This window comes from Leptinotarsa decemlineata, unplaced genomic scaffold, assembly GCF_025532065.1.
Source record: "Leptinotarsa decemlineata unplaced genomic scaffold, Ldec_3_MD MMD2_tig00026282_RagTag_RagTag, whole genome shotgun sequence".
NCBI lineage: Eukaryota > Metazoa > Arthropoda > Insecta > Coleoptera > Chrysomelidae > Leptinotarsa > Leptinotarsa decemlineata.
In genome coordinates this window covers 976,434-1,000,952 of record NW_027412668.1, presented here as the reverse complement: position 1 = coordinate 1,000,952, position 24,519 = coordinate 976,434, and the positions used below count along the sequence as shown (strand labels likewise).

The 24,519-nt window shown below is 36.0% G+C and overlaps 2 protein-coding genes across 2 annotated transcripts in view; one reads left to right on the top strand and one right to left on the bottom strand.

The window, feature by feature from the left end:
* LOC141484601 (uncharacterized) overlaps positions 1-24,405 on the top strand; it is a 28,072-nt gene extending 3,667 nt beyond the window's left edge. The window contains exon 2 of the mRNA XM_074179581.1: positions 18,489-24,405. Within this exon, the coding sequence (XP_074035682.1) occupies positions 18,498-22,268 (3,771 nt within the window). The 5' untranslated portion in view covers positions 18,489-18,497 and the 3' untranslated portion in view covers positions 22,269-24,405. The remainder of the gene's footprint in view (positions 1-18,488) is intronic.
* Epp (Ecdysteroid phosphate phosphatase) overlaps positions 1-24,519 on the bottom strand; it is a 69,966-nt gene that overhangs the window by 30,642 nt on the left and 14,805 nt on the right.

The following is a 24,519-nucleotide window of genomic DNA, read 5'->3' as shown; positions in this document are numbered from 1 at the left end:
CGATATATCTTGTATCAACTCATCAGGTGGTAAATATACGATGATGTATTTAGGACAGAGCCAACAAAGTTTTGCTGGCATGAAAACGCGATCTCTAGTCAAATTCAATATGATTGAATAATAGTAATAATTTATAGTGAATTTCTTTAGGTCATAGCTTACAAAGTTTTTTTGGTGTGAAAACGATAACTCTAGTCAAATTCAATATGATTGAATAATAATAGTAATTATAATGAATTTCTTATTGTTTTATTAATATTCATATATTAGATGATAATTATATATGGAAATATAAACATTACTAACTTAGTTGAATACACTCACTTTGTAACTACAAGTAAAATGGGAATGTGAGTATTATATCACTGAAAAATTGGAGGTTGCTTATTGTTTTTTTTTATTCGATTTCAGTTCCACCATTTAAAGATGTGGATGCAGTACGCAAGTCAAGATTGGGTCGATATTGTAGATCTCAAATCATCGGTTCAACATTTGTCGTCTAAATTGAAGGTGTTGGGTGATGGAGCCGAACATGCAAGCGTTTATGATATGAGTGTATGCTATGATGAAAAACAAATCGAATTATGCCTTCGTGATGCTGAGAACTATTGGAGTGGTGCAGAAGTTTGCAACAAATTTTTGGATAATGAATTGGAATTGTGGCAACTTTGTGAGGTTATGATTGAACTGAACCTAAGAAGATTCCTGTATAGCCTCCAACCATACTTGCCAGAATGGATTATTCATCACTTTGAATTGAATGATGAAAATCGAGAGGAAATTGAAGATGGTCGCGAAAATGATGATTATGAGGAAGAAGTTATTTTAGATAGTCTGTATGTTCCTGTAAATCATAAATAATGTCAAATAAAAAACTTTGTATTATTTTCATGTTTTATTTATTTAAATCTGATGAAATACAATAGAAAATGATTACAAAACAATAAATATGATATAAAATACAATACATGATATAAGTCAGTTACAAATAAAAAAAAAAAAAAGATCATAAAACAGTACATGATAGAGTGAAAAAAAAAGTGTCAATATCTGCTATGAACTGAACCATCCAATGCATTGTATGTTAAAACTGTATCATGCAAAATAATGCATATACTTTAGTGTTGTCTGGAAACTTGGTCTTCCTCGTCTCAAACTCAATCTTTATATCAATAGTTGATGATTTTGTTGCATTCGGTTGATGGGAACAATCGATGACGAATAGTGGATTCTCTCTAAATTGTCCAATGTCCATCAGAGGTTCACTCATATCTTTATCATAATAACTTCGCTGGAAACTCTCAAAAGCATAATAAGCAGGAGCATCAAGTTTTTTATCGAAATTCAAATTCCAACGCTCATATGGATAAACTTCAGAATTCAAGTATACTCGAATACTATTGATATCAGCAGTTGTGAATTTTGTAATATCTTGTGTTCTATCTTCAGATGTGGTAGTACTTTGGAATGCGATGATGACAAAACGAGGAGTTTCCAATGCGTTAGTTGTTTTGATGGCCCATATGTCTGAAGAAGTCCCACGTAATGATGGTAGTTCATAGAGGTCCCACATACGATACGCCAACTTGATTTTGGCATTCAGACCGCTTTTGTTTATTCTACTCAAAAGTTTGAGCTTGTGTTTATCATCTGGTACAATATGCCTTATTTTCCATTCGATTTTATTTATTTCCAAATCAGCATCAACCTCACCTATATATGAGTTTTTGAATGATCGAGCGATAATCAAAATCAATTCCTGTTTGGCATTCAAGATACTTTTGTTGTAATCTTCAGCAAAACCCATCAAATATTTCAGTGGTAGTTTTCCACTAAAAACATGACTGTTTGTATCCAAGATATCTTGCTTCAATTGTGAAAGTCCCCAACCAGATGTCAATAATGTGTTAGCATGAGATTGTCCAAATGATATCATGGTTTTCATTGTAGATGTTATCCCAGGTTTTCTAACAACAGCCACTTGTTCACCACCCATTTCATAACGAATTTCGTCAAAGAGAAATGCAATTGCATTATTCGAGAGATAGCATGTTTTCGCTACATCTTTGGGGGTGAATTTACCTTCTATGTAAATGAAGCTCTCGGCAATATCTAGTATAACATCTTGATTATTGATTGCAATTCTGATTTCATCCGAATTCCTGAATAGCGGTGATCCATAGGGCTTATATGTGTGCTCATGTAAACTTATGAGAGAATGATCGAGCACTGGTTCATTGAATATATTCAACTTTTCATTGTTTGTTTCGAGCACCATTGTTATTTTCTCACTTTCAATCCAATCGATTTCAAAAATTTAAGATCACTCACAGACAGAGCGTTATGTGCTAACTGTTTAGCATACACTTGTGGAATGAGCTTCTTTTTATGCACACCTTTCTTTTTGATAGTGCAACTCGTTTGGGATTGTTCAATGCGATTTTGTCTATTATAAATGAAACCCATAACAACAGTTATTCGATTTTCTTCAATTCCAAAATAATGAAAATCTCTTCTTCACTTCCAAAATCGATAAGGTTATTTTTTTCATCCAAAATACGCACTGTAATGTTGTGAATCAATTGACGACCTTCTGGACTGACAGGCATATATATAATACTGTGTGGTTCTTTAGTAAGATTGTAGCCAGGTTCAACATCAATATCGAATGAGAAAAGAATGTGGGATTCTTCACCATTTATATATGAACCAGATATTATATTGCAATCTAAGCGGATAAGTCTCACAGTTGTAATGTTTATTGGTAATGATGATTCATGTATCTGATTTGGTGGAAATATTTCATGAGCGAACCCCATCATTTCTGCTATTGAATTTGGATGTGTCAGATCAATTTCATATTTGGATCGCATTTCACATTTGAATGTATTATTATTGGCGTGTAGATAGAAAATATCATCTGCAACGACATCATTTGGTTTTTTATCATGAAACAATCTGAACATGATATGTTTCTGTATGACGGCATTGATCTCTTCTATTTCATAAGCACCACATGGAATTTCAATTGTCAACTTTTGGGGTATCGATGAGTTGTCATTACTGATTCTAAAACTAACTAAGTTATTAGCTTCAGTTATATTATTGATTGTATTGCATCCATAGAATCCCAAAAGTCCTAATCCATAACGACTGTTCCTATCCAATTCAATTGGTGGAAAAAAATCCGCACTCAAGACACTTGTCCCGACAGCTTGTAGCTCGAACTTTCGTGACATGACTGATGAATATTTTGAAACACATTTCAATTTATTATTGTACACAGCAACAGCACATTTGAGACAATTTACACTTTTTGGAAGGTGTTGTATTGTAATAAGTATCATTTTTATTTGATACCAATATTCACATCCTCTATATTACAAATACAACACATAGATTTCCGAGGTATAGGACCGTCATTAACATCCGATTCTGAATTTTGATCGTGGTGGTGGTGCTCATAACAATATCTATGTTTCATTATATCGATGTCATCTTGCAGATGCTTAGGCAACTTTTCCCAAACATATGCAATCTCATGTGCAACACATGCAAGTATCACTTCCTTAGGCATATTTGCAAGCATCACTTTATCCATTTTTTTCAAGGTACCATATTTTGAAAACATTCTAAGTGAAAACCCCATTCCCTTGATAGCCTCCCGATCCAGTTTTGGTGTTGAATCCATTTTTATTTGGAAAATTATTTAGAGAGAAACTGCAAGCACAAGTGACCACAGAGAACTGTATTAAATTTCTGTTGTCGATCATAGTTATATTTGATTTTTACATTCGAACATTTTCGAAAGAATCGAGTCAATTCCAATGGGGGGTAGATCTCCAAAACTATCGAAATATGTGACTTCTTTCCCACATTTTTTATATGCCACCCAATGTGTTCCTGGTCCACTTATTCCATCTAAATTAACAATAGCTGTCTCGTTTTGTTTTGGACCTGAAGATGGTAATCTATCACGCATAAAAACACCACGAAAATGTGGAATTTTCATTTTTTGTGCATAATAACTGAGATCGAGATCAGTAAGAGGCCTCTGAGGTAGGGGTTCAATTAGTTTTTTGTTTTGTTTGTGGCTTTGTATGGTTTTAAATATAGTCCTAAACCTTTACGGTATGGTTTGAGATATATTCCACTTCCGCGTTTGCCTAATGCTACAGCCTCCATGGTTTTATTGTGACGATTGGCTTCCATTAAAGCCGCTCTGCTGGCTTTTGCCGAATTCACGGCCTTGGTAATACCAGCAGCAGCTCCCGCCAAACTTCCTAGTGCGGATAGTCCAGCAAAAATTGGTATCAATGGTAAAAGTCCACCGATCTTGGGAACAGGAATTATGCGTGGTGTGCGGATTTTCTTCTTTCCACCGGCAGCTTTAAGGTATTTACGTGCCGCCTGCAATGCCACAGTGATAGCTTTTTTGCTATTATTCGTCACAAATTGATTCCCACCAGCTTTCTTCAATACATTTCGCACTTTATGGACTATCCCAGCACCAAATGCAACTTTTTAATTTTATTTTCTTCGTTTGTTTCCTCTTACATTTTTTCTTATTGGTACTACAACCCATGCCCATATGTCTTTTCGCTTTCATAATGTTGGTGACAAGTAATGCAGCTGCTCTTTCCCCAATACTCGCGTCCTTCGATTTAACCCTATCCCAAGCGCTGTATTCAAGTTCTTTGTCGGCTAAATGTCTTGCTGCAAGATCGGATGGATGCTTAGAATATTGAATATCGTGTTTTTTGCATTCAATATCTAATTTATTGATTCCAGGGTCGTTACGAGCTAAACGTTGTTTCAATTTTGTACCCGGTCCACAGTATTGATAACCTCCGGTAGATGTAATTCGAAAGGAAGTTTGTTTATTAAATCATTAACAAAAACACAACCTCTTTTAATTTTACGATCACTTTCAATACGTCCGTATCGTTTGATGGTACACATTGAAATGAATAAGCTAATAACATTTATATAGTCTCCAACCACGGCACGATGCGCATTGTAAAACAGAAAGAAAAGTTTGCTGTAGATAATCTAGATGAGAAATTTGGTTGTGGATTGAATGGACAAAGGGTATTCAGACATGGTCCACTACTTCCATCATCAGTTCGAGGACTCATTATAGGACCTTCAAATTGTGGAAAGACGAATGCAATGATATCACTATTAACACATCCACAAGGACTGAGATTTAGAAATGTGTATCTCTATTCGAAATCACTCAATCAACCTAAATATCAGTACTTGCGAAGTGTTTTGGAACCTATAAAAGGATTAGGTTTTTATACATTCAGCAATAATGCAGAAATAGTGGAACCCTCCGACGCTAAGCCTAATTCTGTTTTCATTTTCGATGATGTAATATGTGAAAAGCAAGATATTATTAGATCATATTTCTGTATGGGACGTCATAAGGATGTTGATTGTTTTTATCTAGCACAGACATATTCACGGGTACCCAAACAGTTAGTGCGTGACAATACCAATTTCATTATAATGTTCAAACAAGATGAGACGAATTTACATCACATTTATTCAGATCATGTTTCACCCGATGTAACATTCAAACAATTCCAATTGATGTGTGTTAAATGCTGGGAGGACCAATATGGATTTCTAGTCATTGATAAGGATAGAAAAATAGATGAAGGTAGATATCGCAAGGATTCGATAGTTTTATATACCCATGATCTTGTTTTTGGAACTTATTCGATCACTGAATATTGTAGTGGTCACTTCACCAACGAATTAAGCTTTAATTCAAAAAAAGGGCATTATGAATACAAAAAAAGATCCTGAAAATAAAAACAATGAAATAAATTTGAAACGTCAACTAGTAGAGACAACAGAAGCTGTCAGGCAGAAATTCAACTCTATCAAGAATGATAATATTGAAAATCGTACGACACTTGAAAGATTGTATGAGCCCATAATGAAACCATTGAATGTTTTATCATCAAACGCTACTTCTAAATCACCAGTGTTATCACCAAATCATGGAACTGTTCAATCTACTTCAAATTATCCCATGAGTACTCCAATAGGAAGAAAACAATCTTTTGGTAGTGTATCATCTGTGAATAGTGACACGAGCACACTTCAAGACGATATGAGAACAACTCTATTCGAAACACCATCATCGTCCCACATCGATTCCTCGGATCCTGACATCTCACCTGTTATGAATGAAAGTGGTGAAGATGTTTTGATGAAACATTTGAATAATATAAAATCTAGAAATCCAGCATATGATGGAACATTTGGCGTACGTATGGATCCAATTACACAAAAGCTGAAAATGGGAAGTCTAGTGGTAAATTTCAAAGATGGAAACATTTCATTTTGGGATGCTAATAAAGTGAAAAAAATATGAATGCGCAGGTAGTCCAGAATTGTATGATATGATTTTTTTGAAGAATCCACAAGATGTTGATAATGAAGAAACTCGTCAAGTATATTCCAAAATATTGAAAATAACGAATGCTCCATATAAACAATATCATCTGAAGAATGGTTTTAAAAATACAAATTCTAAAAAATTTCGTGAAGTTATCAAACCTCTATTAGACTCACGACAATATCCAATAAGAAGTAGAAGTAAAATTGGTGGAGCACTCAAACGAGTGAAAATGGAGAAAATATATAATTCTAAACCTGTGAATTATGTGTACTGGAATTCACCGAAAGAGTTAGTTGCTCGCCTACGACTATTGGTAGCTTCAAAGTCAGCCGGACATACCGGACATGATAATGAAATAATTTCAATAATTGAAGAATTACGTGAAGAAGGTATAATATATTAACATATTCACATGTAATGATCACTGTCACATCATCATTCAATGCAGTAACATTATCACCTTTTCTCTTTATCATATTGAAATAGAATGACTAATGAAATAAGTGATGTCAAACGACAAGTTGTTAATGAATTACATAAACCTGCAAGACGTAATTTTCGTAGAAGAATAACCACCATCAAAGGTTTTGCAGATCTATGGCAAATAGATTTAGCTGAACTGCAACCTTATGCAAAAAGTAATGAAGGATACCGATATATACTTGTAGTGATAGATTGTTACTCCAAATATCTGTGGACTGTAGCAGTTAAAGATAAAACAGGTAGTACAGTAACTAATGCAATGAAACATGTACTGAAAGAAGCCAAATACTCCCCCAAACACATACAAAGCGATCAAGGGAAAGAATTTTTCAATAAAAGCTTCTCATCTCTCATGCGAGAATATAATATCAATCATTATTCAACATTTAGCACAAAGAAGGCAGCTATAGCAGAAAGAGTGATTCGTACAATAAAGGCATGGCTCTACAAGGAATTTTCGATGAGAGGTCACCACAAATGGCTTGATATTCTTCCAATTATAACTAGTAGATATAATAATAAAGTTCATCGTACAATAGGTATGGCACCCATCAATGTTGATTCAACAACAAAATTAAAATTCAAGGGTATCAATGGAATTGGAGGAAGACAAAGTAAACCCAAATTCCAATTAAATGATATTGTACGTATAAGTAAATACAAACATATTTTTGAAAAGTCTTACACTGCGAATTTTACCACGGAGCTATTCAAGATTGTTAAAATTAATAAAACCATCCCAACGACTTATAATCTTGAAGATATGAATGAACAGCCGATTAGAGGATGTTTTTACGAAGAAGAGTTATTACGAACCGAGAATCCTGACGTATATCTGATTGAGAAGGTGTTGAAGAGAAGAAAAAATAAAGTATATGTAAAGTGGTTAGGCCTTCCTAGCGAACAAAATTCTTGGATTGATGAATCAAATATGGTTTAAATGTATATAATAGTGACTTTTATGAATAAAGTAATATTAAAGTTCATTATTGTTTTCATTTCAATTATAAGTATGTGAACTGAAAAATATTGCAGCGGTAAACATTGCCCCAGCCATTCGCAATGTTCTGTGTATACCAAACCAAATTAATTGTATACTCCATTCCCGCTTATATTTTTCAACTCACGATATTGAAAACACATTATCATTCCCAAAACTAATCGCCGTCACTTTGAAATGCAGTATCCAACTCTTTTTGCCAATTATCTCTCACTGATAATGCTGTCTCATAAAGCTTAGTCGACTCCTCAAGCTCAGCCTGAGCTTGCATTCTCGAACGTTGATGGAATTGCTTATCTTTACCAATTTTTGAACGGAGTTCATCAGCATCTTTAGACATTCTAGCCAATTCAACCTTCGCTAATGCAATCTTGGCATCTAATGCTTCAAGAGTTTCATTATTAGCATTAATAGCTCGCTCACTCTTTTCAAGTTCAGCAATAGTCATCTGTGCCTTTACAAGACGGCATTTTGCTTTCCTTTTCATTTCCCCAAACCGATGGAGGGGCTGAAAGAAGATAGCGGTTCAGCTTTCAAATCACTCTTCATTTCTTTAGGAGTACCTTTTGGCTTCCTCTTCGATCTGTCACTTTTCGTTGCGGGTTTTTTTCTGTCGCACAACACTTTTGGATTCTTTCTTTTCTTTAAAGTCAGTGACAATCGATGAAGATGCCTTAGTAACCTTCCTCTTGATTGTTCTAGATTTCTTATCAACACCAAGAGGAAGGGTAGATGAAGAGTGTTTGAGTGATGATAATTGCGAAACGATCGGATTTTCAATAATAATTTGCTCATTTGGTTCTGGCACATCTGCAAAGTTAACGAAGTCGTTAATATCAAAATCATTTATCGAATCTTGACTCGATAAATGTAATACTGGAATATTTTCAAAATCAGTCTGATCGATATCAACAAGTGGTGAACCATCTTCAGCAATCAATAGCGGCATAGAGCTCATGATTATTAAGGTCTGAGGAATGATATGTGATAGCAATAGAATGTGGATAGGAAAGGTGATGATGTTACTGAGACCTCACCATTTATAGAAGAAAATAAACTAGCGCATGCGCTCTTTCATCAACTGGCACATGCGCTCTCTCACTAAACTATTCACGCATGTAACAATCTTTGTCATTTAAGAGGAAAACTTTGTGTTGCATGCATGTATTTTTAAATGTTAGAAAATAATACAAATAAATTCAAAATATATATATATTTATTAATAATAGAGGACAATAACGATAATAAAAATGAAAAATGTTAATATGTCTCTGTGGATGTGGAACGTTCTTTGACTCTATTCCTCAATAGTTGTTGCTCGTGCGTCAAACACCAACATTGAAAAAAATGGATTCTCCTATTGGGGTAGAGTTGACCAACCTTCTCACACAGATCCCAAGTACTTCTACATGCATTGCATACATGATTCCAACAATTCATGGAATATGTATCACAACGCAAACAACGTTGCAGTGGAGTTGGAACGGCAGCACAGATACCACAAATATTTCTACAGATACCTATATTGTTAAATATTATAGGTTCGGAACACTTCAGACACTGTAACTGTTGTTGACGATAATCCGATTTTGTTCGCTTCGGTGGATGAGAAGGAGGCGATAGTTGAATCCGCAACACGCAATCACTACACATACCAGTACATGGATTGATTGAATCCTTAGGTCTACTTATTTGACAAAAGTAGCACACAATAGCCCCTGCAATCATCATTGGGTAGACACACACTTTTGGTTTTTCATTCCACTCTTTTTGGAAACGGCATTTTACTAATTCGATTAGAAATATAAAGAGATGACTTACAGAAACTCTGAATGCTCTCTCCTATACCTACGATCTCTATTTATACAAATCAACATCATGTGGAAGTATAGTGGGATAACTTCTCCTACTATTCCACTCTAAACGAGTCAAGTGGGAGTCGCATCACCTCCTATATAAGTTGACTTGCAAACCTAGAGTTCATTCATTCACTCTCTACAACTGTGAGCAAACAACAACAAGATGAATTCTGCAAAAATAAATGCTGCATTAAATAGAATAGCTGCTGTTGATGAAAACAATTGGATAGACGAATCAGATGATGAGGATGTCAATGTTCCGCTAGAGGAAGTAATAGTTGAAGCAGAAGATGTTGGAGTCGATGAAGATGAGATAGACGAAGTTGAAAACGAGGCCAACCAAAGCGACGAAGATGATGACGTGATGGAGTTTGAGAGGGTCATGGATAAGAAGGAGATGATGAAGGGATAGAAGCTGACACAACTGAAGGTGATGGTGCTATGAGGATCGGTATGCGAACACTCAATGTCAGTGAGACACTGGAAGATCCCTTGGATTTGTATTGTGCATTGGATGCATACGTATTGATCAGCACAATAGATGGAGAGAACAAAAAACTATGTTGGTGCTGCTTTCGGTTTATTCGCATAGAAACAATAATGGAGGGTGGTATGCCCATGTCAACACCCACAACACTGTCTCAATTATGGAAATGGGACAGAATTGGTGTGAAGCTTGCGAGAGGCCACTAACAAACTTCACCAAGTATCTACATGTATTATATGTAATAATGTCCAACCGTGGCACAATAACCGTGGACCACTGTTAATTAATTAATTTAAAACCATTCCCAGGAGGACCTCGAATGACATTACCACCCCATTTTCTTTTCTACCAAACTTATCGATTGTTTTAGACATTGTGCACTCTAACGATGATTCTCTTCAAACTGATATTTCTGTCATTTACATTATACAATATATTGCAGTAATTGATTAGGGAAATAGAAATAATACAAATAAAATTTAATCATTTTATATTCATTACAGTAATACATATACATACATACATAATACATTAATATCACATTACTTCTATCATATATTATTAATTATAAATGGCTACATAAATATCAATATTGAATTTTCCGGTTTTGAAGATATTGAATGATATTTCAATCATTGATCTCGGCAGATAATAAATTAATCAATTGATCCAATGGAGTCTCCTGAGATTGTGATTGTTGAATAATATTACTTATCCAACGAATGTTCTCATTTGGATCGTTTTCATAAAATTCAATATCATTATGACCCCAAGGAAGAGTGTGGGTAGTATTCGGAATGATAAATCGTTTATCGTCGTGATATGATAATGCAACTTTATTTTTTAATTCAGTATACATATCATGTAACACGCTTCTAAATGAATTCATCTTTCTGAATATCATACACCTTGTTCGACGATTTTTTGATAATCTTCGCATGTCAATTCATTCTTTATTACAGATCGTTTAACCCCTTTGGCTTTCTTAAATTCACCATCAACAGATTTCACATAATATGCTTTAGCACCTGTACCATAAAAACTCATGATTGGATCATTTGGAAATTCATCTTTGAAGTTACCCAAGACTGAACTTGTTACTGGAATATTGAATTGGTTAACTATACTGTAATTGGATGTATCAAATCTACTTATGTTAGTTTTTATGAATTCATAAAAATTTTCTGTGTTTACTTTAAGAATGAGCGAGTCGGTATCTGTGTAAAGTAAAGAGACATTTTCATCAAAGTGTTGTTTGATGCATCCATAGAAAAAGTCATACATGACTGTTTTAGATAATTCTAATATGGAAAATCCAAATATAATGGTTTATCGTAATGAACCTTCACTCTACCCAATTGAATGGCAACGAAATTATCAGTGAAAATTGAACAATTTTTGAAATTTGGTTTGGCTATGAGAGTGCTGGCACCTATATTTTTCTTTATATTTTCCCATGTGTAACGAGTCTAACATCAATTCGATTATCTACATTCTCCATTGTCTTTCCATACACCGCATTATTCATTAGTTTATAGAAATCTTTAACAGATTTGTTGTTAGACCTATTACGCATTTCAGTATTAAGATCTATATAGGGTTTCATCCAGCATGATTGTTTGAATTTCAATACTCTATGTGTATTCATTACAATCAATCCATTTTTGACAGCTTGCTGTAGATTCCTATAATGAACAATATATTTTCTTTTATCATTCAAATTTGGAATTAATTTGGGAATTTTCGATTGTGTACGAGGTGGTATTATTTTTTTCGACTAAAAATGGAAGGTCAGAATGTTTATCATGCAACTCTTGTGGATAATGAATGTCCACTTCAAATACATACCCATACGGACTATCAGTACTCACATCCATCACATCGAGATTAAGAATTTCATTGGTGTCAACCATGTAAATTCACTTGTTGGTAGAGGTTGTGACATACTGTGACCGTATAGATTTGTTGCATCTAAATATGTAATGAATGTGGAAGGTTCGTTGGGATTATAATTGGGTAAAAATCTATTATTTGCTATATGTTTCCTCTCGCTACATTGACTAATTCCACCTCGTATACCTTTTTGAAAAAAGTGAATCATATCAATGTCAGTTAGTAATTCCAATTCAACATTAGTGAACTTCAACATGGCATCCATGATAATCCAGGTGCAGTGTAATATTGTGCCGGATCTAAGTTATATATCTCTAAACTTGTGGTGCGGAAGTTTTCAAAAATATCACATAGTAGCAATACATCCGACTTCAAATACAAATCAGAGTATTCCCCAAATTCTGACACTCGAATAAATTCCAAACTTTTCTAGCCCTATCATAATCAGTTTCCGATATATGTTCACAATTGAGTGTGTCATAAAACTGATTTTTTTGTCGGAAGTAATGGATAATTCAATTTGTCAATGTCATCAACAAACTATATGGAAATACACCTTTCTGTCTCATCAAATTGAATTTCTCAATTTGTGGGAAATGTTTGTGCATCTCCAAACATTGATCGGAGGTCAAGTTTGCACCCAACTTCTCCAACGAATTAGTCATAAATTTATAACTATCGATAAATCTCATTTTGAGATAATTCTTCCTAACCACACCATCTTTATCGGTATAGCTGTGTGTGAAGAGATGCTTCGTGAAAGATATATATTTCTCTTTAGTTTGCGGGATAACATCAACTTTCTCTTTATTCTATACAATTTCTTTTATGAATAAATGACAATCATAACCACTTAAATTATGAAAAATGATAGGTATGAAGTTTGTATTTTGAAATTTAAATTACATTTCGAGTGAGCGGCATGTGATCTTTTCTTTCCTGTGACATGACAATGATCTCTTACTTTGACTTCACCATCAGTAAATGCTTTATTAATATACCACAAGTTCTGGCTGCAGCAAACTGTTCTTCTTCTTCGTCAGTTTGTGTATCCATCGGTTTAGGGTTTCTGAGATGATTTTCATGTATCTCTTTCAAATCATCTTCAATGCTACTCACAAATTTCTGAGCTGCATCTACACCCCTATATGTAACAAATTTTGACAAATCATCATTATATGAACACTTTATCAAATAAGCAAATGAATATGGGGCATGTTTGAATGTTTTAATCGTGTATGAACTTTCAGGATTTGGCTCATTCACATGAATCGGTTTAAGCACTGATTCAAAATCAGCATACACTACAAATGGCACCCTCATTTGCCTCTCAAAGTTTTCAAACATTAGTTTATTTTCCGCAACCATTCTACCATATTTATTGATCTTTAAATTAGTAGTTGGGTGTTGTGGTACTAATGTGATTACAATCATACATATTATGACGTAAAAGCAATCTCTCATCAGAAAAATTATATCAAACATCCGTCACAAAAATATTTTTTCTGTCTATGAGCTGATAGTTGATTAGAAACTAATCTTGAAAGATCTTTGATCCAACAATAGTGACCATTACCGGAGTCATCAGTTAAAAACAACAAATTGACATGTCTCCGGAGTCTTCTCTGTGAGTATCGCAATGGACCAATCACTTCATACTTCATTTTACCCTTCTCAAATGTACTCTCTAAACCGTAAACATTAATTGAAATATCATTCCTATCTTCGAATATTTCGATACTCTTATTATTAACTTTAACCGAAAATCCATACCTGTGACATCTAAAACAGTGGAAAAATGTGGATATGACGTAAGTTCGGACACTCGACTATCTGCAGGATATAATGCTGATGTTATAGCCCAAGCAAAACAATATTGATCTTCATTACGAACATTCACAACAGCTTTCTTCCATTGAATACATTGAGGCAGCTTCACATATGAACGTCCTTCCAGTGGACTGTATTTATTAATGTTGACCTCGAGAAACAATATTTTTTCACAAGTCCAACCTGAATTATAAAAAAAAAATATTACTATTCAATCTTATTGAAATTTTTAAAAAATAAATACCTGAGTCGCGATCCTGGAACTCAGTCGTTTGAGCCACAATTACATCACGGAATCCATCAAAAACAGCATTCAAATCTGAAGATTGGTCCACTATTTTATTTTGGGAATTAAATGACTTCGTGTCCCTCGAATCATCAGTCTGAAGAATATAATTCCCAAAAACTTCCATATTCACCTTGATGCTTTTATGGATCCTGATGGCTGATTCCAGTAAATCAATGACCTTCTGCCTAATCTTATTGAAAAATGACATGTAGTCACTGGTTACAATCGAACTCTCCCCCTGTATGTAGCAATGCGGCAATTGAATGCATTCGTTATAATTTGACACCGTCAGACAATTGAACACATGCATTATTTTTATGACTCATGGTTCTTCGGTGAGAATTCACTTGGCTCATAGGAATTGTCACATTACAACAATTGCACGTATACATAGGTGTTGCATTATCCACTCTCACCCGTTTCACTGCAGGCCCTCCTTGGCAACTCTGGAGCTGATGCCGACGAAGATTATCACTACGAGTGAAAGATTTACCACAGTCACAGGAATACATTTTATATAATAGTTCTCACTAACTCACTTGATGTAAACTGACATAGCCAACACTCGTACGCTTCTTAAATACACTCTGATAGGACCCGTCAAGACGTCATAGCCAACCCCACTTCTCAACTACATGCGCCAAGATTACCTCCCAACTGAATGCGATAACAGATGTCGATATACGAGCAAGCAGTGGTCGTTGCGGTCTCGGAGAGGGTAGACGCTAGGCAAACAGTCCTCGGCTGCCGTTGTGTCACCATGGATAGCGGGGCTAGAGCGAACCTTCATCGCTTCAGGAGAGGTGAGGGCAGACCGATGAATACGCATTACTCTGCCACACGTCGTGGAGTGAACATGTCGCTCTCTAGCCGTTGAACGGTTATTGCTGTGACGTCACTCCACTACTAACTTGGTGCCCTAACACCGATGGAGCATTTATTACTTGGAGGATCTTCGAAGTATGCAGACGTATGTTTGTACATAGACAAACAAGCACATGATGAAACCCTGTACCGTGCATTCTCCTACACACACACATAAACACACAAAATCTCATATGAAAAAAAAATCTGAACGATCCATGCACCAGACACTTCAAGGTCACAACGCCTTGACTTCACTGCACAACAAAAAAAACTTCACCAAACAACAACCAATAAAAAAAGCAATTAATACGTCATAGTGGTGGGGGGAGGCCGAGAATCAGCTGTAAACAACTACTTGCTAGATTGAATAGGCATTCATGTTAGGGAAGTGGTGCAATTTTCACTACCCACTGAGGATTTTCAACTAATAAATTGTCGAGAAACATTAAACATTGATAGCTATTGATCTATCTACATGATCTATGATTCGAATTGATTTCATAATGCCTTGAGTATAGTTGAATATAAATTATTTTACAAGAGAGAATTTTTTCATGTTAGAATATTCGAGAAAGTGCTACCCGACAGTTTTATTCGGTTGATCGAGTGTTGCAAATTATTTTCAAGCTAGATTGAATAGGAATTCATGCTAAGGGAGAGTGGTGCAATTTCAGATTTAAGCAATTTTGTACTATTCATTGAGGATTTTTAACTCAGAAACTGTCGAGGAACATTGAAAATTGATATCTATCTACATGACTTATTTGTGGTTGAATGCAAATTATTTTTCATTTTTTATTTGATAAGAGAGAATTTGGTTGAACAAATTTTGCAATTCCAACTAGGAAAGCGTTGGCTTTTGAATGCAAGAGAATTTATATCATGTCAGAATACAAATTGTTTTCATTAGAGAAAGTTTTATGTTAGATTGAATAGGAATTCCTGTTAGGGGAGAGTGGTGCAATTTTAAGTACTACTGCTAGTTTTGGGGTGGGAAATACTTTTGAAAGACTTTTTTACATGTCTCAGCTATTTATTGATAACTACTTTATACATGGTAACGAATTGATATGTCTAGGAAAATCAATATCTATTGAAAATGAGAGGTCCTCTACATGATCTATGAGTAATTTCATCTTTTCTGGAACCTTCTATTCGATGATTCTCTTCTTCTTCTTTTCTGGAACCTTCTATTTGTTGCTTATGACTCGTATGTTTTTGAATATAGTGTGATTGAACATTCCTTCTTCTCCTAGGAGGGAACAGCAATGATATGATATTCCGATACTTCCATGAACTGTTTGCATTCACCGGTCTATCTGATTTATATCGCTGTTTGTGAGCATTGGTAAGCATCAAAATGTTTTTGTATACAATCAAATCGTCCGACGTATAATGTTGAGGAACACGTTTCATCAATAGTTGGAGTAATCCCGGTGTAAGAGTGAAATGTTTGTCTCGAATATCTAGTTCATTGTTTTCATATTGCACAGGAGTGTTGCCAATAACATATCCATGCTCAAAACGGATACCATAAGTATCAGACTCGATGATTCTGTGCGAGGTCTGTTCGGGAACCTTCATAATACATTTTCCATCTATACTTTGCGATATATTGAATGCAAATGAATTATAAATATTCAATTGACTCTATATATACTGCGCAATACTTAACCACACTGTGTAGTGCTTGCGGTGCATACTGCGTCATACTTAACCACACTGTGCATACTGAGCTATACTGAGCCACTCTGCACCATACTGTTTTGAAGGAAAACTGTTATATACTACGCCATACTGAGCAAAACCGTTTATTATGGATACCTAAACATTGGACATATAATTTCACCATAATAAGTACAACCACATTTATCGAATAACAATTCAGATTCCTTATTACTACAGAAAGCTGTAAATTCTTCATGTTTCTTGATGTGTTCGATGAGTTTGGCTGCATATCCCTTTCTACGGTGTTTCTTCAACGTATGAATGTAGTTGATGGTTTTCGGCCTAGAATGTCTTTGCACTGGATCAAAGTCCATAGTCGATAGCAGAGCAATCGTTACAGGTTCTTTGTTATTGTACATAATGTAGCATGATATTGTTTTATCGTAATACCATTGTCGAATAAAATCATTTTCAATATTCAACTGTCTGATTTTCTCAGTAGCGCGATCACCGAAAAATAACCTTACTGCTTCCATGGTTAGTGGGAAAGTGATCGGAATTCTCTAGAATGGTTCCTATAATCAATTTCCCCCCACCAGAGTTTATAGGAGAAAATAGACCTGTTTTACTGGAGTAATTGACGAAATTTTTCAAAACATGAATGATCCACTTTTGTCTCTGTTTTGATTCGTGATATAAGATTTGTCACTGAAGCTACGTGAGGAAAGACTTGGAAACGAAATCACTAGTTACATCTACAATGATATTACTAGACTACTTGTGACGTCATAAACTTTGTTGACATACGATAAAGGCTTCAGAAAATAAGATTTTGTGCTGTGTTCAACACATTAAGGCACGCTATTCGGTCCAAGAATTCATGCTTTGATAACATCTCAAAATTCAGCATCGAACACGAGTCAATTTATTTATTGAGTATCTTTGCTACAACAGTATTAATATTTTTTCGTATTTCAAGTAAACATTCTGGATGCCTTCTCAAAATACTTTGCTGTGGACTTGGTCTTCTTGAAATTATGATAAACTTGAAGCATTTTTCTATCTTCATCACTTTTACACATAAATATCCCCTTCTGCAGTGTAACTTCAAGTTCATGTGGTAGATAGTGTTTGGTAATCAAGTTAGTAGGATCGTATACTATTCCATTATGTTCATTCCAAAAATGTGGTGTAATTGTAATACCATTCGAGTACAACATCGTTCCAACGCACAGCTTCGTTGTAATTCCATATTTCTTGGCGACTTCATGTAAAATCAAACTCGCAGGTAAACATACGCCTGCGTACTTTGCTCGAATAAATTCATGATCTATGCATGTTTTGATCAAGTTTAGGTTAATGTACTGCAACATAGAATCACACATGACGGTCTAACTTGACTGTTGAAAAAAGAATGAAACTTATCTGCATTCTTCGGTGTGTTGATGACAGTGGTGGGGGGTACTGGTGGTGTTAATCACGTGACAGGGCTGCTCACTGTTTCAGTGTAGAATGCATTGATATTACATGTATTCTTATGGGATTGAAAACACAAATTTCGAAAATCTGTGGGCCTTTTGAAAAAGCATTCAGTCCTCCGTCCGTCTACAGTTAAGATTATGCTTCACGTTGTTGAATTTCATCAGTGTACTCTAGAACGTTGATCGTTCAACATCTAGTCTTTTTAATTACAGTTATCGAAAATGTATGGTGACCTTGTTCAACATATCGCTACCAATTTGAGGCTTATCACCCCAAATGATAAGGAATGGATAAAGAAAGGGTTGTATGAATGTGCCAGGGGGCTGAAAAAAATTAGAAAGGCCATGCGTAATGCTGCTTCTGTGGGGGAGAAGCAGCATCTAGAAGCCTGTTTAAGAAATGTGATCACTATGCGGAATAACCTCAAAGCATCACAGAAGCAGGGGGCAGGGAAACGAGCAGAAGGAGCACGAGAGCGTGTGAAATGGGATGACTTAGCTTCAGCCTTCAATAGTAGAATCAAGACAGGCAATATTTCCAATCTCAAACATAAAGATCCCAGAGCATTTCTGGTTGATTGTTTGGCCATCTTCAAAAGAAGGATCCAGAATGTTCTGAGGGAGTATGCTGCAGTGAAAGTGAACGCAGCTCTCTGTGGTGAGTTTGAGATTGTAAAGGGATCGAACATAATCACGGAACATAAATATTTAACCACTGCAAATGCTCCAATATATCGTGATACCGACATGGATGGGTGGTTCAAGAAAAATGTGATTGATCCGATTATGCGGGAGCTGGAGGAATTCCAAGAACGTGACAGTGGATGGGCTCTGAAAAAAGTAGTTAATCTGGGGGTCAACATCAGTAAGTTCACTCCTCAGATTGGCTCTTCTTTCATTGAGCTGCCTGGTAAAATCAGACAGAAGAATGCCTGCATCAATGTTAAGAATAATGATCAGGCATGTTTTGCGTGGGCCGTTACCTCAGCGCTTCATCCAGCTGAAATCAATACATCACGCATATCATCATATCCCCATTACTCGAAGGTTTTGAAGCTTACAGGTATTCAATTCCCAATGACCATGCGGCAAATTCCGAGATTTGAAAAGCAAAATAATGTCTCCATCAATGTTTATGTGTTGGAAAAGATCAAGAAATATTTAGAGATATTACCATCATATCTAACTAAAGATAAGAAGGAAAAACACATCAATCTACTTCTCATACAAGATGATGATGATCCTGCTAAACACCATTTTGTATGGATCAAAAACTTGTCAAGACTGCTTTCACGACAATTGAGTAGAGAAAAATGTCAAAAGTTCTTCTGTGATCGCTGTCTCCGGTACTGCAGAACTCAAAAAAATCTCGAACGTCACATCTTAGATTGCGGGAAAATCAATGAGACAGCTATAAAAATGCCTGAGGAAGGTAAAAATCTGCTCGAATTCAAAAACTATAAGAATAAGGAAAAGGCACCATTCATTGTTTATGCAGACTTGGAAAGCATACTCGAGCGTACAGATAACCCAAAGAAGCCGCAGCATCACGTTCCAGCAGCTGTGGGATATTACCTCAAGTGTAGCTATGATGACTCTCTATCATTCTACCGTGCTCATCGAGGTATCGATTGTATGCAATGGTTTGCTGATGAGATGAATCAGCTTGCTGAGGATGTGGCGACAGTGTTTTGGTGTCCTTATGACATAAATATGACATTCAATCAGGAAATGGAGTTTAGAAAAGCCTCAAATTGTCATATATGTCAAAAACCGTTCACGCCTGAAGATAAGAAAGTTCGAGACCATAATCACCTGATACCTGAAAAAAATTTTCGAGGGGCTGCTCATGAAGGGTGCAACGTCAACTTCAAGGACTCACACACCATCCCTGTTGTCTTCCATAATCTTAGCGGTTATGATGCACACTTCATTGTTAAAGATATCGCAACAAGAATGGATGGAAAGGTCGATCTATTACCTATAACCAAAGAAAAATATATCTCATTTACGAAACAGATAGCCGATTTCAGAATCAATTTCCGTTTCATCGATAGTTTCCGGTTTATGGGTTCTTCGCTCGATAAACTAGCATCAAATCTTCCAGAATTCCCAAATTTGGAATCCCAATTCTCTGATCTCACCCCTGAACAATTCAATCTTCTCACCGTCAAAGGAGTCATGTCATACGATTACTTTGATTCCTTCGAAAAATTCGAAGAAACCAATTTACCGTCCATTGATCATTTCTTCAATAAACTCGATAACAAACCCTGCCCCCGAAGACGGTACATAAGAGCACAAGAGGTATGGAACAAACTGAATATCTCAAACTTAGGAGAATATGTCGACATATACATGAAAACCGATGTTCTTCTGCTGGCTGATGTCTTTGAGAGGTTTAGAACCTGTATCATCGAGTCGCATGGACTTGACCCTGCGCACTATTACACATTGCCAGGCTACACTTGGGATTGTATGCTTAAACATACCAAGCAACAACTAGAGTTACTCACCGATCAAGACATGTTTCTTTTTGTTGAGAGAGGTATTCGAGGTGGTCTTAGTCAAGTTTGTTCGAAGAGAAGAGCTCACGCAAACAACAAATACCTTCCAAACTACGATTCGTCTAAACCCTCAACTTATCAGATGTACTATGATGTGAATAATCAGTATGGATGGGCAATGAGTCAATACTTGCCATATGGAGGTTTTGAATGGACCGACACTAATATCGATGTAATGGACATACCTGATAATGCCGATGAGGGTTACATTCTAGAAGTAGATTTGGAGTATCCTCAACACTTGCATGACAAACATCGAGATATTCCATTTTGTCCGGAGCATATCAATCCGAAAACCATGATGCCACCGATGAAACCTAGAGAAATTTCGAAGCTGATGGCTACTTTGAAACCCAAGGAGAAATATGTTATACATTATAGAGCATTGAAGCAGGCATTGGCAAATGGATTGGTTTTGAAGAAAATTCTTCGTGTGTTGAAATTCAAGCAGAGTCCCTGGCTCAAATCATACATCGACTTGAATACAGAGCTCCGTAAGAAGGCTACCAATGAGTTCGAAAAAAACCTGTACAAATTGATGAATAATGCAGTATTCGGTAAAACTATGGAAAACGTCCGCAAGAGGGTTAACATCCACCTTCTAACCGAGTGGTGTGGAAGGTATGGAGCAGAAGCGCATATTGCCAAACCCGAGTTCAAGTCTGCTGCAGTTTTCGATGAAAACTTGGTAGCGGTTGAGCTTAATAAGCTGCAAATTTTTCTAAACAAGCCTATATATGTAGGACAGGCTATTTTGGATTTAGCAAAGACTACCATCTATTCTTTCCACTATGGGTATATGGCTGAGCGTTTCGGAGAGGACTGCACCGTTATGTATACTGATACGGATTCCCTCATCTATGAGCTGCGTCAGGACCCCTATACAGTTATGAAGGAGGATTGCTTTACATTTTTCGATACCTCAGATTATCCCTCTGACAATATATATGGAATACCCTGCGTCAACAAAAAAGTTCCCGGCCTTATGAAGGATGAGAACAATGGTATTCCGATGACGGACTTTGTAGGTTTACGAGCCAAGTTGTATTCGACTAAAAGGTTAACAACTGAAGCTAACATAATAAAACTGCAGCGGAAGTTAGAACTTGATGAATATGAAGAGGACGAAATTCGTAATATAATCTCTAACTACGGCATGACTAAAAAGGCAAAGGGAGTCAAGAAATCTACCATGAATACCGATATCACCTTCCAAGACTACATTGACTGCCTAGAGAACTCTATGGTGAAATGTGTGAAGCAGCATCTCATTAAAGCAGATAAACATCAGGTGTTCACGATAGAACAGCAGAAAAATGCTTTGAGTTCAATGGATGATAAGCGCTACCTCATACCAAACTCAGTTGAAACTCTACCATGGGGACATTATTTAATCGGCGAAGATATGATGGATACAACTTTGTAAATATATTTTTCTATAATAAAGATATCTTTCAACATTCACGGTTTTATTTCCATGATGTAAATCTGAAGCAAAGATTGTGGTTATGATAGGCCTACTGGGGAGACTTCCACATTAAAAAAAGGTAACGCATCAATAGTTCTACCTCATGGGTGATGTGGAAATGGACATCAATAGGATTGGGCGGTGTAAAACTATATATTGAACTCGATCAACATTATTCTTACAAAGGAGGTGAGAGTGGCCAAATCTGAACAGCTTGCAAAGGAGGTGAGAGTGGTCAAATCTGAAAAGCGTGCAAAGGAGGTGAGTCTGGTCAAATCTGAACGGCTTGCGATGGAGGTGAGAGTGGTCAAATCAGAACGGCTTACAATGGAGGTGAGAGTAGTCAAATCGGAACGGCTTGCAATGGAGGTGAGAATGATCAAAACCATTTTAGATTTAGATTATGCTGAGAGAAATTAGAGCATATCCGAAACTGAAAACGAGTGGAGAACATTTTTATTGATAAACAGCTAGTCGAATGAATCGATTTCCATTGTTTATACTAGCCTTATCGCATATTTCCTTGGAATTTCACCCATATTCGGTACGTTCACATATTGAACAGAAATTATTGTAGTCGGAAGTACAAAATTTGTTTTTCAGCATCGTTGACGACATATTCTACACTCTGAGGCTGAAACACTTTGTCTTGAATGTATAAATTATTCAACTGCTTGAGAACCATTTTCTTTTCCTCATATAATTGAATATCTTTACTTATTTGTTGGACACGTCTCTCAAATTCCTCTACTTTACGTCTGTATTCTCTGAATGCCATTATAATACTAATTTTTGTTTACCAACGACGTACGGAAGATCGTTTTCCTTCGAAACTTATGCAAAAATGAAGTATTTTGAAATGTCATTGTCGAATACTTCGCTCTCCCATTGTCCTCACGTTGAGTCCACAACGCTTAACCTCTCGATACTTTTGAATCTCCTCTTTCTCCTGACGATGCTAACTTGGTTAACAAAGATACGAGACTTCCGACATGTTGGAACGCTAGACTTCTGTTGAATCGACATGTTTTTTTCTTAAATGATGTATTTTGAAACGCCCTGTATACACATTAATATCATATTTCAAATCGACATGTTTTTTTCCTTAAATGATATATTTTGACGCACCCTGTACACTTCGATGTCATATTTGTTTTTCAATAATGTATTTTGAGATACCTTGTACACATTGAGGGATCGCACGTTGAAAACTTACAGCCTCGTGGAACTGTTATGTTTTTTCTTAAATGATGTATTTTGACGCACCCTGTACACTTCGACGCCATGTTTGTTTTCAATGATGTATTTTGAGATACCTTGTAACATTGAGGGATCACACTTTGAAACGATACAGCCTCATTAATCTGTAATGTTTTTTCTTAAATCTGATTCATTATTATTAATATATCACTTTCGCGCTTCCAATTTTCGTCGAGTAGTTCACGATTAATTCCAAAACCGGCAACGCTACATTGCCCCATAAACAATGATTTATTGTACAACTGGCAACGCCGAACCTGACATGCTGGCATGTATTAACATTTGACAGATGCAGTCTTATGAGTCTAGTGTTTACAGTGTCCTTCTTCAACCAATAGATAGTTCAGCTAGTGACTCATAGATGACTCTGTGTATTCTATAACTTAATTTTCAAACCGGCAACGCTACATTACTCCATAAACATTGATTTATTGTACAACTGGCAACACCTGCTTGCACTAGCAACCGGTAAATCTCGATACCATCTCCATCTCTCTTTGCATCGATTACGTCACACGCGCCTCTCGCTCTTACACACACATACACATCTTTACATGAAATATTAATTATTTCCCAAATCTAAGTATATTTTCCTATCTTCAATATGATAATGACGATTACATTCTACGGAAATCAAAAATAATGCTGTCAAGTATAATGAATGAGTCAATTTCGGTCCCGACAAAACTAACGCTATAAATACCCAACATTCGCAGTTAACTTCAATATCTTACGATGGTGTAGAGGCTAAGGACAATGTCTACGGCGCGGACGACCCAGGTTCGAATCCCATAACTATAAACTTTTTTATTTAAAATCACGTGACTGAAGGGGGCCGAGGGAGCTGATAGGTTAGGTGGAGTACCAAGGGGGCCGATAGGTTAGGTGACGTACCAAGGGGGCCGAGGGGCGGAGTTCCACGCTCAAATCGCTACGATACTCGTTCCAT